Here is an 18,507-nt window from a genome sequence, read left to right on the forward strand (position 1 = left end):
AGCTGCAGTAAGGGCAGACTTAAACACAGTAAATATCAGACTGGCAAATGCGGAAAGATGCTTCAGAGATACTGAAGATATAACCCTAAGCACTAAAAATGAAGTGAAGACCCTCAGCACAAAAACAGACTCCCTACAAAGAACAACGGCGGAGATGGAAGACAAGAGCCGCAGAGGAAATATTCGGATGTTGGGAATTCCGGAAGGAGCAGAGGAGGCGGCGGGATCAGGTGCCAACTTCCTGGAGGACCTTATCCCGAAGATCACAAACCTAAAGTTCGCCCGCCAATTTGAACTAGATAAAGCCTTCAGAGTCCCAGCTTCAAGACAGCCCACATCGCAATTCACTAGACCCATTATCTGCAGACCCCTGAGATCTCAACACACGGAGGACACAATTCTATTAACACAGGACTACTCAAAAAGTACAGTGGACTCCAGGAAAGGATTTCTCGCCCAACGCCAGCTGCTCAAAAATAGAGACATCCAATTCACCTTTGTCACTCCCGGCAAATTTAACATAACAGACAGGGGGAAAACCCACTTCTTCACGGATCCACAGGAGTTGTACCAGTACCTGAAAGGTCCATCAATACAAGACATGGACACGGCAACACACGGCATGGCCAAAAGAGGCACTTCTTCTGAACCAAACACTGACTGAAGAAATAACGGTACACTACCTAAGCTACCTCAAGATATACAACCTAACCTACCTCAAGGTGACGAAATAACCTTCTAGAGGAACCAAACTACCTCAAAGAAAGGGAGGGTTCCCGTTGACGTCAACAATGAACAATGAACAGCCACCAACCCAGCACAACAACCCAGCAAACAACCAAACTACCAGGGAATTACCAAATGGAGAGACAATCATACTACTGCCCAAGGTGTCAACTGGACAAACTCCAAAACTACAGAGTATCCTTTATCAAACAATAATATAGACTCCTACGTAGCTTTTTTACATTCAGGGCTGCTCCTCCCTATGTGAGGCAGCTAGGCATCAGCAAATGTGTAACATCTTAATGCGATAAACCATTGTTTAAACAATAGACTGAGAACAGCTGCTGTAATGACTTATAGCAGACTAAGCTCTGGGAGGCGTAATGGTGATCCGGCTGTCGCACCTTCCACATTCTAATTGTTGGGGGAGGGGGGAGGGAGCGGGGGGGGGGCAAAAGTAGGGGGAGGATAGTGACATGGGAGGAGGGAGGAATGGTAGGATCTTTTTCTAAACTTATCTCTGTATTTTCCTCACTTTACTTATTCAAACTCGTGTATTTCCTGAACCAGGCGTCCACGCAGGGCTATACCTTTTTGTGGGTGGGGCACAGAAAACATCCAGTTCACACCCTAAACAATGGCTAGCAAGAACTCTATCTCACTCGCAACGGACCTCAAAATAACCTCACTAAATGTTGAGGGCCTGAACCACCCCATCAAGAGCAGGAAGATAGTAGAGTACCTAGCCAAATCCAAGAGTGACATTGTCCTGATACAGGAAACAAAACTCGATGAAGAAAGCTACAAACTAGTCAGGGAAAAGTGGATAGCACAATCGGTATGCTCTCCTGCGACTAAAAAGCGAGGAGGCGTCATGACGCTCATCTCCAAAAACTCCAAACTTTCGATAAACTCGCACACATATGACAAAGAGGGCAGGCTACTGCTGACTAACATCACAAGAGGAAGCGACCAAATTCACGTGGCAAATCTGTACGGCCCCAACTCAGATGATCTTCCCTACTGAAAAGAAGTAGCAGATGCCCTAGCCAAAGTACCACAGAATGAACTATTAATAGTAGCAGGAGACATCAACATGCCGTTAGACCCCCTGATAGACAGACAATTCCTATGCCAATACCACCCCAACAACTCCCATTTAGCACTCCTTAACATGTGCACAAAATACAACCTCAAAGACACATGGAGACTGCTACACCTGACCACGAGAGACTATACCTTCTACTCAAATCCACACAAATCGCACACAAGAATAGACTACATCCTAATCTCAGGGGCTCATGCACACATGATAGAGGAGGCCTCAATAGAACCGAGACTAGTCTCGGGCCACTCAGCAATCACCCTGAAACTGGCGGGCTCTCACAATGAGGCGCTCCCTCGACGATGGAGATTCAGAAGCAACACTACCACAGACCCGGCCCACAAAAAGGAAGTAATAGATGCCCTAACCGAGTACATAACCAATAATGATAATGGCGAAGTTAACGTAGACACATTGTGGGATGCTCTAAAAGCCACAATCAGGGGGAAACTAATAGACATATCAGCTAGACTACACAAGAAGACAAATCAAAGACTAACAGAACTGGAAGCCGAAATCAAAAATCTAGAGCTCGAGCTCCTAAAAGACAACCAAAAAGACACGACCCTCCATAAGTTAACGACGCGCAAATACGAGTACAACAAAATCGTTAGTGAGAGGGCCGGCCTCTGGTTAAACAGATGTAAAGCCCTAAACTTGTGCGTGTCCAACAGAGCAGGGAAACTCATAGCATCCTAGCTGAAATATAAAAGCAACCAGAGGTCAATCGCATCAATCACCGACGCTGACAACAAAACTTACACTAAACACAAAGAGATCGTTAGAACCTTTAGACAATTCTACTCAGACCTATATAAGAATGACAAGGAGTTAGACAAAGAAATATGCAAAAAGTATCTAAAAAGACTAGGCCTACCGAGACTTGATAGCTTGGACAGCACTAATCTAGGATTAGACATCAACGGTGCAGAGATAGAAATGGCAGTCAGGTCCCTAAAAAAGAACAAAGCCCCCGGCCCGGACAGATACACGGTAGACTTTTACAAATTCTTCCTCCCTCAACTGGCCCCACTCATAAAAAGAGTCTTTAACAACACATCGCCCACAGGGAAAATACCAGCATCCATGACAGGCGCGACTATAACAGTAATACCTAAGGAAGATAAAGACCCCCCCAACTACCGTAAAACTACAGACCAATCTCCCTTATCAATGTAGACTGTAAAATCTATGCAAAGATTTTGGCAGCTAGATTGAACAAGGTACTGCCCAAACTTATAAGCAACACCCAGGTGGGCTTCATGAAAGGCAGAATGGCCAGTGACAACACACCTTCTATGCCATGTGCTAGAACAAGCCTCGCAGAGTCCACTCCAAGCGGTTACCATTGCACTGGACGTGGAGAAAGCCTTCGATAAAGTCTCATGGGCATTCCTAGAGCAATGCATGCATATATTTAACCTAGGAGAAAGATACATTAAAATGACAATGGCCCTGTATCAATCACAATAAACGGGGCACTCTTAGAACCGTTCACACTCCAACAAGGAACGAGACAGGGATGTCCACTGTCGCCTGCGCTCTTCCTCTAAGGCCTAGAGCCCCTGATCCAAGATATAAAACTAAATGAGAAAATAAAGGGGGGGAACATCGGTCAACTACAGTAAAAGTAGCAGCGTACGCAGATGATATACTAATAATGACACAACATCCAAAGACAAACTCAACAATGACAAGTCAGAATGTAAGCCGCTAAACATCCACTCCACTAAAGAGGTTCTGGGATCCTCAGGAATCACGTGGCAGACAGGCCACATCAAATACCTGGGTATCTACTTCAGCTCGGACCCAATCTCCACCCTAAGACACAATGAGAAACTCATACTGGACAAAATTAAGAAACAATTAGAGGCCTGGTCACCCAAATTCATGACCTGGTGGGGGAGAATCGAAACAATAAAAATGATGATCACTCCCCTAGTAAACTACCTTACAAGCATGCTCCTATTCTTCCTCTCAGAAGATTTCCACCAAAAACTAGATAAAATGTGCAACAGACTTCTCTGGCGAGACAAAAAGGCTAGGATAAGCCTAAAGAAACTGAGACGGCCCAAAAGTCAGGGAGGGGTAAACATAGCGGACTTAAGAACCTTTCTACTGCCATTCCTTGTCAAGCAGGGCACACATTGGATAGAGCAGCCGACAGAATACGCACCAGTTTGGCTACAGCTAGAAAAGGCAATATTAAAAAATCTCAACCCACTAGCTCTCCTCACGGCCAACACACACCCTCTTGCGAACAATACAATATTGAAAAACATTAAGATAGCACTACTGAAGCTAGACAAAAAAATGGAGGTCAGTATTAAAGGTTCCAAAGATGAATCCCAATTGGGCAAATAGTTCCATAAAATACAAGGGGAAAAAGCTATACTTCGAGAACTGGATAGAAAAGGGCATCACACATCCCTATCAGCTGGAAGCGGAATCCGCGCCGCTGACATTCGCCAACCTAAAAGCCTCCCACCCACTCGATGACTCAGACCTCTACAGATTCCTAAAGATCAAAACAACTATGACGAAATCCAAAATAACAAATACCAACCCATCAATCTTCCAATTCGTAACTAGCATAAACAAACTGGGACACCAGGTCTCACGCCTATACAAAACCCTTAGCACACAAAAAACAAGTATCAACGAAAAGACGGAAAGGTATTGGAACTGCTGCATACACCCCCACTGGATGACCGGGAGTGGAACACTCTATGGTCATTCGGCACACGAAATAAGATCACCCAGTCCTCGCACAGACCAAACTGTGGCTCTTACATAAAACATTCTGGACCCCAAACCGGCTACATAAATTAGGACTCAGAGACAGCCTCACATGCTGGAATTGCAACGCAGCCAAAGGTGACCTGGAACACCTCATTTTTTTGTGCCCTACACTCAATGGGTTTTGGGGGAGGGTATTTGACTTTATAGACAAGGCGCTCAACTGTAAAATAAAAAGATTTTGCATTGATCACGACAGCTTTCATCCGAACGGAAATCCCCACAGAGGGAGAAAGAGAGCATTTTGGACCTTCTCCTAACCGCCACAGTCAAGCTAGTACTCACGAACTGGAAGGACTCCTCTAAAGCATCATCCAGCGGTTGGCTAGGCTGGATCCCTTACCTAACCGGAGCCGACTCCCTAGCGATAAGATACTCACCCTGGAAAACCTCCTCCAGGAGCCTTTGGGAATCACTGGACAAGAACTTGCCCCTTTTTGACCCACCTTAAATACTTTAACAGTTGAACGAACTATCAACCAATAAAATATATTCCACAGCCACTACACTCGCTGAAGCTCTCAGATCTACAGGGTATTCTCTCTCTCTATTTACTTATTCACACTTTCCTCTTATTCCATACTATTTCTAGCCTACCATTACTGTATAACCAGCAAAGGGGCGCCATCCAAATAATATCTACCATGTACCATGTATCTTGTACCGCACAGGATGGTTACCCATAAGAAGATATCCCCGTGCACTGTATGTATATGTATAAATACCATAAATAAAATAAAAAACAAAAAAAACAAATGCTATATCTTTTGACGTTTATTGCCTTAACAAATTGGGCACATCTGAAAACGTGTTCATTCTAGTGTTACGTAACTTATTATAACGACTGCCTAGTACCATGTTAGAATATGTACTTGTACATGAAGTCACAAAAACCACATCGTCATATACCGTTCTCCACCTTTACAGAATCGATTTATGTGATTGCAAACTGATTATCGTGCACAGGATTCATTCCCGCCAGTACATGCCCTGTTGCTTTCAGATTCATTGAATCACAAAAACAACCCTTGTAAAACAAGATAGGCTTAACTAACAAACTGTCCATTTTAAAGTTTTTGGACTGAAAGCATAGTGGTTTTCATTACAAGTTCTGATTCCTGTGCAAACCCATTCAATCTAGTCTGGTCAAACATGCTGGAATTTAACATGGTAAAAGGCCTGGCAGTTACAATAACTTGGCGAAGTAAATACCAAAGTTGTGATACGTGATATTAATTACACCAAATACTTTACAAACCTTGGTGTGTCAGATTCATTTGGGTGCAATACACATTGTGCCTTACTCCAGGGCACTTCGAAAGAGGGCCATCATATTTTAGCCTGGAAAAACCCTATAGGAAAATAATGCTTGATTTTAGCATATACTTCATACTGATTTAAGGAATGTCATTCATCTGAGTGGCAATAAACACATTCAGTCCTCTAATTTGAGCATTAATACCCACCAGAGATATCATCTCCAAGACCTAGAATAAACACTTGGTGCAAAATAACACATTTCTCAAACAGAAAATGAACCAGATATTTTTAACCAAAAAGTTAGCAATCCAGAGTTGCTTATTCTAAAAACATTATCTATCGTTTTATAACTTAGGCTTTACAGAAGGTTTAAAGGTCATTTTACCATTTAGTAGCATTAAGAGGAGTTTAGTACAGCCCAACAAAGATTTGATGTATACTGAATCCATTTGTATTGGACTCAACACCTACTAATTTGGAATCCAAAACCACCTCTGCAAATCTACTGGAAGAAGTAAGTATCTTGTCTCATAAAACACTCAAACGAATTAGAACATGAGAAAGTATGGAGCTCCATTGAAAGCAATGGAGTGCTCATGGCTTCTAATGGTCGGTAGAAGTGAACAAAGGCCTCACAGAACCCTAGGGGATTCCAACCAACTCAGGTTCTGTGAGGCCTATGTTGTACAAATTAGAACATAATGTTCTAATAGCCTTAGAGCCCTCCATAGCGGACTCTACCAGCCATTAAAGGCCTGCTCCCTTGTTGTCCCGATGGAGCGGGCCTTTAATTGCTGGTAGAGCCCGCTACGGCCAGACCTAACGCTATATTTGTTAATCCCCTTGATCAATAGAGTCCAGTAGTAAGCTTCTTGAAACACACTATTATGAGCTCACAAAGAATTCTCCCATTACTCTTCAGTGTAAAAGAATCTTAGTTCGGTAGAAGCTTCTCTGTGAAACAAGAAGAGACGTGGAACGACTTACCCATGGGAACCTGTGATCAGTTGCCAAGTTCTTGATTTGGACAGAAACGTAACACAAATCTGGTTTCGTTGCATGTTGTACATAGATGTAAATACAGACTACAAACCTAGTTTAGTGAGTTGAGCATACCCACTAAAAGACCTACTTGCTACATATTTGAATAATAGCATGACTAATTCACCCATGAAGTCAGAAGCTAATATAGCGTTTGTATTCGTAAATGTAAAATCTTTCTACAAAAGTACATCTTTGGTAAATAACTTCATGGGTAGGTAGGTCACCTTTTCCTATAAATTATGCAAACAAATTAACAAACGTGCTTCATCACTTCTGCAGAATACAAACTCACTTTAATAACACATAGATGAACATTGTCTGTTCTGCTTTGTAGGACCACTTGGTTTCACATGGACAAAGCACTACTGTACTTATGACAAGTCAAATAAAGCATTCACTATGAGTATCTGCGAAGCAAAGTCGGGTGGAAAAGTGGTGAGTAATCAAGTTTTAGAGCATTTCATCGTCTTTACCAGGAAAGTTTTTGCCCTTGGAAATTCTAAATGTGTGTTTACATTTGTTTATTTTTTTCCGCAACCAGGTTTTACTTTATGATTTTAAAACAAAATCCTTTTCAGTTTTTAATTTGTACCCTTTTTAATGTCTCTATACGATGTTATAAATGAGAATTTCTACCGCGCTCCATCATGATGTTTTCTAAATGTATGGTAACACAATAGCTAGGTTTAAGTTAGACTTAAACTTTCCAACCAGTTAAATGATATTTACATCCTCCATACTTAGAACTTACCTTGAAAACCACAAATACAGGCGTATGCTCTTTGTTATGAATGTCAACTGCAAATTCATGCAAATGTATTTGTAGGACATTGTCTTTGAGTATCGTAACTGTAGAATAATAAGCCCTCTTACAAGCATAGCAAATGTACTTTCCATGATGCTCAAGACTTGCACAGTAGTTTGTCTTCATTGTAGCTTTTTCAAAGTTTATCTCAACATGAAGTGTTTTATTTAAGTTGTTAAACCAATTAAGAAACTTTGAATCATATTTATCTTACTTGTTGGTGACATAAATGCATTCAATTTTTTTTAATTCTATTTTTGACGTTTCCATTATTCTCCTCTTTTGTAGCAGAATGGTCTTGTCCCGTGTCCACCCGAAGTATTCAAACTGAAAACCTGCATACGGCGGAAAACGGATTCTATAGATAAACGTTTTTGTTTTGATATAGAAGTTGTTGAAAGGTCAGTTTTTAGTTCCTTGCTCTTTAGTTCTTTGCTTTGCTTATTGAGCATGTTTGAATTCACATTGGTGTCTTTCAGGCAAAAATGTAGTTAAAAATCCAACAATCAAAAAACACTAACACCCCATGAGAGATGTGTATTTTGTGAAGTTTTACATAAAACAAGTAACAGGGTTGTACTCCCAACTTAGGTGTAACATAATCCTGAATTTCTGTAACGCTCATTTACTCATGGACAAACATTTTGTGAAATGGGCCTAATTAGATAAAAAAAAGGAATTTTCAGTACACCAAACTATGTTTCTATCAATGGTTGTATAAGCAATTACATATAGTGCCAACCTCTGTATTTTAGAAGGACACAGGGATATTTACCAGACAAGAGACAGGCAATGAAGACAACACGAGATCTGTATCATAAATCTGAAGATGAGCACTGCACTGGCATACATATGTTGAGAATGGGGTAATCGGATGTTTCAGACATATGAGACAACAGGCAGGGTAGGGCAATAAAGAACTGGGGAGGAAATAACTATGTTGAAGAACACATGAAATCTTAGAAAATAGGTATCATAAGAAACGCAGTGAGGGTGTCTGAGGGGGAATGTAGGGGTAATTGCAGCAGAAACAAAAATGGGAGACCAGATGGGCCAAATAGTCCATATTTGCCATACCACTAGGTTAAGCGTAAATAAATGAAGGAGATATGGCCTCGTGACTTTATGAAGAGGACATATGGTTTCTTTTCCTGCCCTCCACACCCAACTTGTAGTGTATAACCTATACAGCAATTGCATTGCCTTACCTGTGCCCCACTAATGACACAATATGTTTAAACACTAATGTACTATTATGTGCCACAAACCGTGTGTTTCCCACATATGTGAAGCAAATGCATTTTAAAATTCCTTTTTGCTCTTGTTTTCTATATGCCTGAAATACCCTAAATATTTGTATTGTTTCAATGTATGTTTAGCACTGTGGATGCAGGATTGTGTCCCACTGTTTCATTGTTGGTTTTTCTGATCTAACATATTTAAACATTGATAAAATTTTCAAGTCCGGCTGGACTTTTTTTCATTATAGTGCATATTGTGGCCTATAATTATTGTAGTTGTTACTTTCTTTGTCAAGGACCGTTGTCTTTAACCTAACCACTAATGACTCATGTCATGGCTCATGTGGGAGAGGCAATGAAAGAATTGTCAGACCCCTTCTGCCATTACTCCTCTTTCCTTATTGCGCTGTTTCTCCTATCAACGCAAAACACCCACACGTTTTTCTTTTGCTTGATTCATTGCTCAGGTTGCTCAAACCCTTTACTATTATTTCTGTATCAATTCTTCCTGTTTTGCTCTACACCATACAAACTATTTTAACTCAAACATAGACTTATTGGTGTTGCTTTCACTCCCAACCCCTGTCTCCTGCACCAGTGCCATTCTTGTTACCGATATTGAGCTTTTTATTCTTACTTAGATATGATCACCATGCTACTCTGCCTTTATACAAGACACATTTATCCAGTTGTCTTCATTTCCTCTCTCTTTATCATATTTAAAGGAGAGGTGTGATGCCGCGGCTAGGGCGACTGACTCTGGAATTTGGGGATCACGGTTTGATACCCGGCACCGGCGGCAGATTAGCCCAGCACCATGTGACTCTGGGCAATAGCTTGCTTAATCTTCCCGACGGCCCCCAGCGCCTAGAGACCCTTACGGGTGATTGTGCGCTTTACAAATGTGGATTATTATTATTTATGAGTCATCCATGATCTTTTTCCCACTGCCAGTAAACATGCTGCTATTTTAGCTCTTTTAAAAGCCAATCAGTTTGGGCTTCAATAAGTCAAATCAAGTCTCTTCTGCATATCTTGCATAACGACTACAAGCAAAGCCCATAGCAATGCCAGCATGCAAGTACTGTATGAGCCAAACTAAAATGAAATCTATAAGCTATTTCCCTTTATGAGATGTTCAAGAAATCTTCAGTACAGTTCTCCTGTGACACCGTACAAGTAGGGGGAAATATTGTGGAATGTTCTTTACAAATAACCCAGTCTGAAAGGAGGCAGTTCACCCCACACATCAGGGTACAGTCCACTCTGGATCCCAACACGTTCAGTTAACTGCATAGCCTACACAGTCTAGAAGCTCCCTCTGGCTTCCAGGACCCAGTCCAATCAGCAGATTGCAATAGGAAAAGTCCTTATTTGGGCAAGCACCCTGTTCCAGAAGGCCCAAGCATCTAATTGCATAAAGGGAAAAACTGGAGGATGGCTGGTTCCAACCGTGGAGCAAATTATTTCCATCCTAGGAATTCAGGTGGAAGGTTTTCCCAACTTCAGAGATGTTACCTCCATAGCTGCTGGAGAAAACATTTTAATTGTGTTTCTTACTTCTGATTTTGAACTATTAGGAAAGTGGTGAGGTATAGGGGTTTAGGGAATCCACCTATTGTACCATTGGAAAAATATAATATAAAGTGTTTTAAAAATATACCCCACATCTAAACCTTTTTGCTGCTGCGTGACATATGCCATGTTATATACAGTTTACATTTAAGCTAGCCACAGGCATTTCTGGGAAAAGTTTAAAGTGGAGGAGTATCTGCTGCCTGGAAGAGAGCAGTCTCCCAAAGATGCATTCTCCCTCAGATACCAAATATTCAGCCGAAAAGTACAAAGGCAGAATTTATTTGCATGTGAAAATAATAGATTGTTAATTCTTCAGATTTAAGCAGCCTGCTAATCTAGAAACCGCTCTCAAGTAAATAGAACTGAAAACAACCATTGGTAAATGCATTAGTGTAGTATGCTGTATATGTATATATCATTCTCTCATGATGCGCTCTCCCTGTCTGCTCAGCTAGTGTGACTGTGCTGCATGGAATGTTGGAATGCATGCAGGCAGGGAGAGGTTACAAGCATGCTTCAAATGCTTGCATACATGGAGAGATTAGGTAAACCTAAACAAAAAACATGGTGCAGATGAAATGGAATAAGAGAAGTGCCACCTACCAAAGCGGAGGAAAAGGAGTACTTAGGCTTCGGGATACTGATAAGAGAAGCACACGAGGAACAACAGGAAATAACATGCTACAGCCAATAGAAACAGAGGAAAAGTACTGAAAAGCACTGAAACCAATGGAAAGCTAGGCAGGATATTAACCCCTTTTAAGATTTATATTAAATACAATAGATTTCACAAGCGCAGATCAAACGCTGTGCAGACGATACCTAAAAAGGACCATTCAGATCCTAATAGCCAAGGAGGTTCAATGCTGTGCTTCCTTACTCTGCCCTATGTCAACTGACACCTTTGAACTTGCACCCATATCTCAGCTCACAGCAGACCCAGAGCACGTTAATTTAAATTTCTCTCTTATCCAATAGTGTTACTTTTTTACAAAAATTATCCCTGGCTGGAAAAGTATTATTCCACATTCTGTACAGCAAACCAAATCTAATTCCTAATTTGTGCAGTAAAGTCTTGGGGCCAGATGTAGGTGTCAAAATACCGGTCGGAATCGGCCGAAAATACCGATTTTCGGCCGTTTCTGACCGGTATTTTAAAAATTGGTATGTAGGGTCACCTAAAACATACAGATTCGGTAATTTTACAGAATCTGTAAATGTTACCGATTCGGTAAATTTACTGATCGGTAAAATTACCGAATCTGTATTTTGCTATGTAGGTAGCACATTTTACATTGCAACAGGGCCTTTAGGATTCGTTATTTACCATGCAATACAATTGCATGGTAAATTACGAATTCTTGTGTACATGCACATCTGTGCATGTACACCTGTGCCATGTGGCACGCAGACATGCCCTAAGGGCATGTATGTGTGCCACATGGCGCACAAGCCAGTTACAGGGGTGCAACAGGGTGTCAAAGTGTCCCCCTGTCCCCCTTTGCAATTCGGTATTTTTACCGATTCAGTAAATACCGAATCGGTATTTGCTATTAAATCCTATGGGCTTCAAGGCCCATAGGATTCAATAGCAAATACCGATTCGGTATTTACCAAATCAGTAAATACCGAATCTTACCGAATCGGTAAAAATTACCGATTTTTTATCTACATCTAAGTTACCGATTCATAAATACCGAATCGGTACAATTCGGTATTTATGAATCGGTAATTTAGATTTACCTACATCAAACTGATATCTATCTCAGTAAAATGACCACCTACAACCAGACCTGCAATAATAACTAACACACACTTATTATTTTTAAAAACATTCAGGTTGCAGTCTAAACTTTGTCAGTCTAACTTAATTTTTTAATTCAAACATACTTTGTTCAGATCCAAGGAAATAATACATTTTGTAGTTTAGCATATTTGTAACTAGGCACACTCCTTGTAATTATACAGTTAATATAAGTGTCACACGTGGTAGGACTACCTTGATGTTGATGGGGAAATAGTTGCTTTTGAAGGAGCATGCAGTGCCCAAGGACGGTTTAACAAGCCTCGGGATTCAATACCCAGTTTATCATTTTCAGAATTGATAGTAAGTGGGAATGTCTACCAGGGAAGATGAATGTCCTGCCTTACTATTGTAGGAGGTTTATGATTACATTTTAGGAGTTTTTTCCATTTGGTTCCCAATGTAGGGTGATAAAAACATGTTATTTGTAAACAAACTTCAGTCCCTGGGACATTATGCATCATAGAGAACGTGTTATCAACACTAGTCAGCCCTCCTCATATTGCTCAGGATATAATCTTTTACTAGAGATACTGCTAGGTTTATATACATGTCAAAATGTAATAGCAAAGACAATGACTCACACGTCTGTAGTTTACTGTCAGATCCTCTCTCATGCAAGTGCTGTTTGCTGGAGCTACAATGCAAATTGCAAAACATTACGAGATTTGAATAAGTCAATGATTTTGTCCTGTTGTGAAATATGTAGAAATGAATGGCCTGTTAAAGGTTTAAATAGAAATATGGAAGAAATAATTGGACTAATAATTCTCTATACCAAGGTGGACCTAAATAACCCAGCTTCCAGATAATCATCAAAATGAGTGCGCTCAATCTGTGGCTGCTGCCAAAAATCAGAAAAGTTGCAAATGTTTGCAGCAATATTACTTATTTAAATCTACCCAACCCAAAATGACAGATAATACTGAAATTGGTTGTAAGCATAACATTTTGTAAATCCAAATTCAAAGGTGGACCGATCAGTCTTTAACAATATCAGTGCTAATCTAGTTGTTCTCAGACATCTGTGCCTTTCCATGCAGTCCCCAATTTCTTTTTGAATGTTTTCCAGCGTAACATTGTAGAAAAACTAAGCTTGCCCAGTTTCACCTTAGTTTAGCTTGTCCAAAAGACATCATGCTGCATTGAATACTAGTGCAAACGACGAATCCACAACACATCGTCGTTGTTCTAAATGTGGCTATAGTTTTGGTGTTAAATATTTTACTTGTTATGGGTTTTGATGCAGCGCTACTCCGAAAATATTTTCTAAAACCATATCACCTTTCCCTGAAATACCAAATCATACATCTACTCATCAGTGGGGCCCATAACACAGTGAGTTACTCACAAAACACTTTCATCCTACTTCATGGATCGGGGATTTTCAAAGGAGAGCTGCTGTATCATAGCGGAGTGTCTAAATTTAAACTAAATATTTATACTATTTACACCTGCAGTTTAAGAAGTGTTACCATGGTTTACATCAACAAGGCATTTTATTTAGACACAACACCATTATGGTCAGCGAATCTGCTAGTAAAAAATTAGGCGTAGGAAAATACAAGACCAGCTTAATTCTCCATTTATCTAATTTTTATTAATAGCAAATTTTAGCATGTCTAACAGTTTATTCACTTAATTTTTTTCTTTATTCAAAGATAACTTTTAAAAATAAGAGTTTTATCTCAAACAGTTATAATCATTTTTTATTTCCGAGGTTCGGGAATAGACATTATTATTTAGATTTCAGAACACAAATATTAGCAAAAGACAGATAGTTCACAAAATTCATTTTCTCCTAACTGATTTATTCAAGTCAAGTTTAAATACTTTATTCGACAACACTGTCATAAAAGCATATTTCTTTAAGCTATAACAATAAATACTATTCTAAAATTTAGAAACAAGATAAAATGCAAATTAAACCGTTCATGACATATAGTGCTGACGAATAGTTCAGTTCATTAAAAAAAAAAACAGCATATAAAATCCAAGTCACAGCATAGAGCCTTGCATGCATATGTAGTTATATTTACAATTTTAAAGTGCGCGTGCGTATTAGCCAGGCCCACCCCATGTATTTGGCCACAGCGATAGCAAGATACGGGGCACAGTTAGATCTTAATATTCTCAGTGCCTCTGAGCAATTCCTAGTCCCTAAGTTCCTGCATACCGGCTTTAGCCATCTACTTCTTGGGGCAGCATATAATGGGCAAACAAACAAAAAATGTGGGATGTCTTCTACATGTACTTTACAATGAAAGCAGGTATTCACATTACCAGAGGACCATTTGACAGTAAAAGCATTAAGGGGTAAGGAGCCAATTCTAAACTGGAAATATAACTTCCTATCTAGGGGTTTGGAAATCAAATCCCAATACTGTTCGTATTTAGGTATGGGTTTAAAATCCAGGAACTGGGATGTCAACATCGATGGTTGGTTAGAAATCAATGCCGTGTTAAATATCATGTCCCAGTACATTTTTTTCAAACATGTCTTGGAAGGAAAAACCTGTGGATCTACTGCTGTCCACAGGTGATCTAGGTGCAGTTTTTGAAGCAAGGTTCTTACTTCATTGAGCCATAATATCTTATGAAAACAATCGGAGCTTACAACATCCATTAGAGCAGCTGCGTAATGTTTCAGTTCGGGAGTAGTTTTTACGCGTCTCCAATATAGGAGGGGACGCAATCTTATCATGTCCTCTATCTTTTTTCTCCCGAGGTCATATTGTAGCGGGATCGTGGGTGTGCTCTGGGGTGCATCAATCATTCGTCGAAGAAACTTATTTTCTGCTACGACTAGTGGGCTCAAGTTTGAGAAGCCCCATAACTCAGACCCATACAAACAAGCTCCCAAAACTTTCATGCTGTAAATCTCCATAGCTGGCTGAGTAGGTTTTGTGAATGAAGATTTGTATTTTAGCGCTATTGAACCTGTCAATTGGTTAAACTTTAGCACCACATTATCCATATGAGATTTCCAGTTCATGTTTGACTGTAATAAAATGCCTAGATAGGTAAAAGCATTCACTTCTTCCAGTACAGAGCCATTAAAATACATTTTCCCCTTGAATTTCTTAACCGGGCATAAGTTCATGAACTTTGTCTTTGATGTATTTAGTTCTAAGCCCCGGTTCCGGCAGAAGTCACCAAAAGCGTTTAGTGTCTTTTGTAATCCACTGGGGGTCCGCGAGACCAGCAGGGTATCATCGGCAAACATCAATACTGGTACTCGCTCCCCACCTAGTATTGGAGCATCTGTCATGGATTGTTTCAAGAAATCAACTATACCATTAATATACAGTGAGAATAAGGTGGGGGCCAGGACACAGCCTTGCCTTACCCCCCGCTCTACCGGGAAGGATTCTGTGACATCTCCCTGGGCACCCCACCTGATCCGGGCATAGTTGCCTTCGTGCAATCTCACAAGCAGGGTCAGCATTTCTGGGCTTATTCCAAGTTCCCTCAGTACAATCCAAAGTTTGTGTCGGGGTACTAAGTCAAACGCTGACTTCAAGTCCACAAAGACAGCGTATAATGGCCCGTTTGTCAGGGTTACATTTTTCCAGAACATTGTCAAAAAGTGGAATACCTGATCGACAGAGCTAGTTAGGGGGCGGAAACCTGCTTGGTACGGGGAGAGGATGTCCTTATCATCATTCCAGGCTTGTATTTTGTTTTGTAACATCCTGCCCATCAGTTTTTGCGCAGCATCGATAAGGCTGATGGGCCTGTAGTTGCTTGGTAAAGCCTTGTCCCCTTTTTTAAAAAACGGTATTATCTCCGTGCCCTTCCATGTTGCTGGGATCATGGCACCTTGTGCGATTGCGTTAGCAAGCCATACAAAATATTTACACCAGTTAGTCCTGTCGGCTAAAAACACATCCGCTGGTATTCCGTCAATGCCTGGCGCCCTACCTCTGGTTACTCCATCCATAGCCACTTGTGCATCTTTCAATGTGAATAGGGCTTGGGTGTATAATACCCTTTGCAGGGGGGTTTCAGTTGGGGGAGGTAAATTGTCTGCGTATTGCGGTTTGAAGAATTCCACCCAGTCATTCTTCGCTACATGGTTTTTTGGGCAATCAGCATTTCCCCCTTTACCCCACTTTAATATAGCCCAAAACTCCTTCTGTTGCTTAGCAGCACAAGCTTTCTTCAAATCTAGCCATGTGTTCTCATCCCACAATCTTTTTGCCCTATTTTGTGCTTTTCTATAATCATTCCTGGCTTTTAATACATCAGTTTTTGTCCTCAGTGCTATGCTGAGTTTCTGTCGCGCTTCTCTACACGAGTTGTCATACCATGCTCCTTTTGTTAGTATTCTAGAGCCTTTCTTCTGTTTAGTTTTTTTGAAGAATAACTTCTGAATATTAGCGAACAGCTTTTGCTGTGACTCTTCAATCAATTCGTTAAAATTCGTCTCGTTGGTAAGAGATTGTAATCTAGAAACCTCTACATTAACTATTTCCTCTAAGACCTGCATGTCCCCTATATTATCCATCAATGTTGCCCATTTAATATGACGAAGATTATTAGATGAAACAACATCTAATGTTGCAACACCTTTTTTCTGGTTAGTTGTGTTTTCGCCTGATACCAGATTGATGAGCAAGCACAAAGGATTGTGGTCGCTCTCCAATCTCGGTACCACTTGCATATCCACCACTTTGGACCAGTCTCTAACATCTATGAGGATATAATCTATCCTACTGCTAGACCTCCCGTTATCAAAGGTATGTTTACCCTGGAGGTCCGAGGGGGTACGACCATTTACTGCCCTCAGGCCTCTGGACAGGCATAAGCTCTTAACCTGTATAGCTACTTCTGTCCACTTCTTTACCTGTGGTAGGTCTAATTGCGGAATGCCCCATTTAGAGTCTTCTTCTTGGGTCAGATCATTATCCTCACAACCTAACGGTTCAAATGTTGTATTCAGATCTCCCCCCACACAGATAGTATAATTTGCGGGTAGGATCTCTAAGTCGTTGTCTAATGCACCTATCACATCAGAGGCAACGCCACCTTGCATTCCCCTGGCATAAATGTTATACAGAGCCATGTTTTGGTCTTCCGGCGTAGTGAGCACTAATGAAAGTAGATCACTATTATTAATGGGTCTCTTTTTGATGGTGCAATGTAAGGATTGTCGTACCCAAATAATTAAACCCCCAGAGGGCCGTCCCTTGATGTTCTTTTTCGCAGGTATGTGATAATTTAAATACCCCTGGCGAAAGACTGGTGCCACTGCCCAGGTTTCTTGCATCATAATGATATCATAGCTATCTATGAACTCGCACCATTCCGGGGTCTCCAATTTATGATGAATACCTGCTATATTCCAGGAGATGAATTTAGTGCTACCTTCTGTCTGAGCAATGCCCCTTTGTAGCAAAGGACATTGGCTAAGAGGAGACAGAAGGTGTATAGGATTAATTTCCACCTCCTGTGTGTTAGTGCGGGAATTTAGCGAGATTAGCTCAGCTATGCTAAGGGTGTCTTCCCTGTGGATGGATTTAATTCTCTCGCTACAGTTTAGTTCTGTGTTATTTGAAATACAATAATTTCCCTCATAGGATTCAATAGCCTTGACCACTGCTGTGCTTGACCTTTCTTCCAGTCAATCACATTCGCTTAGACCAGAAAGGGACGAGAACCTATTTTCCAACGATATTCCCCAGTTATTTATTTTTCCACTAGTTTTGGCTTTCCTTAGTACAGGGTTCCATTTGGTTTTCAACATAGTTGGGTTTAGGGTGTTACTTTTCTTTGAATAGAAAAAGTCCAACGTTAATGGCACAATTTCCGTTGTTCTGCGCTGAGGGGGGTATATATTAGCTAGGATATTTGGCAGAACTTCTGGATCAGTGAGATGCAGCACCACACAATCCCCCTTACATTTTTTGGTGCCGCCCCCGATCCATTCAACTCTTCTAGCTTTAGTTATTTCTTGTGCCAACTGGTCCCTGCCTCCTTGCGAAAAAGCCATGTTCCCTGATAACCAGTGAAGAGATTTGTTTATTAGGGAGGGAATATTCTCTACTTGCCCTCGCTCTAATTGCGGGACGTTTGCGAGGACTAGTATTAGCGGAGAGGCCTCAACAACTAATTCTACAGCCCCTTTGTCTAACTTGACATT

The 18,507-nt window shown here is 40.7% G+C and overlaps 1 protein-coding gene across 1 annotated transcript in view; it reads left to right on the top strand.

Annotated features, from left to right (window-relative positions):
- The window catches only part of ARHGAP42 (Rho GTPase activating protein 42), an 840,311-nt gene that overhangs the window by 637,375 nt on the left and 184,429 nt on the right, over nucleotides 1-18,507 (top strand). The window contains exons 9-10 of the mRNA XM_078656994.1: nucleotides 7,269-7,369; nucleotides 8,028-8,140. Coding sequence (XP_078513120.1) covers nucleotides 7,269-7,369; nucleotides 8,028-8,140 — 214 coding nt within the window. The remainder of the gene's footprint in view (nucleotides 1-7,268; nucleotides 7,370-8,027; nucleotides 8,141-18,507) is intronic.

The sequence above is a fragment of the Lissotriton helveticus genome, chromosome 8 (assembly GCF_964261635.1).
Source record: "Lissotriton helveticus chromosome 8, aLisHel1.1, whole genome shotgun sequence".
Lineage (NCBI taxonomy): Eukaryota > Metazoa > Chordata > Amphibia > Caudata > Salamandridae > Lissotriton > Lissotriton helveticus.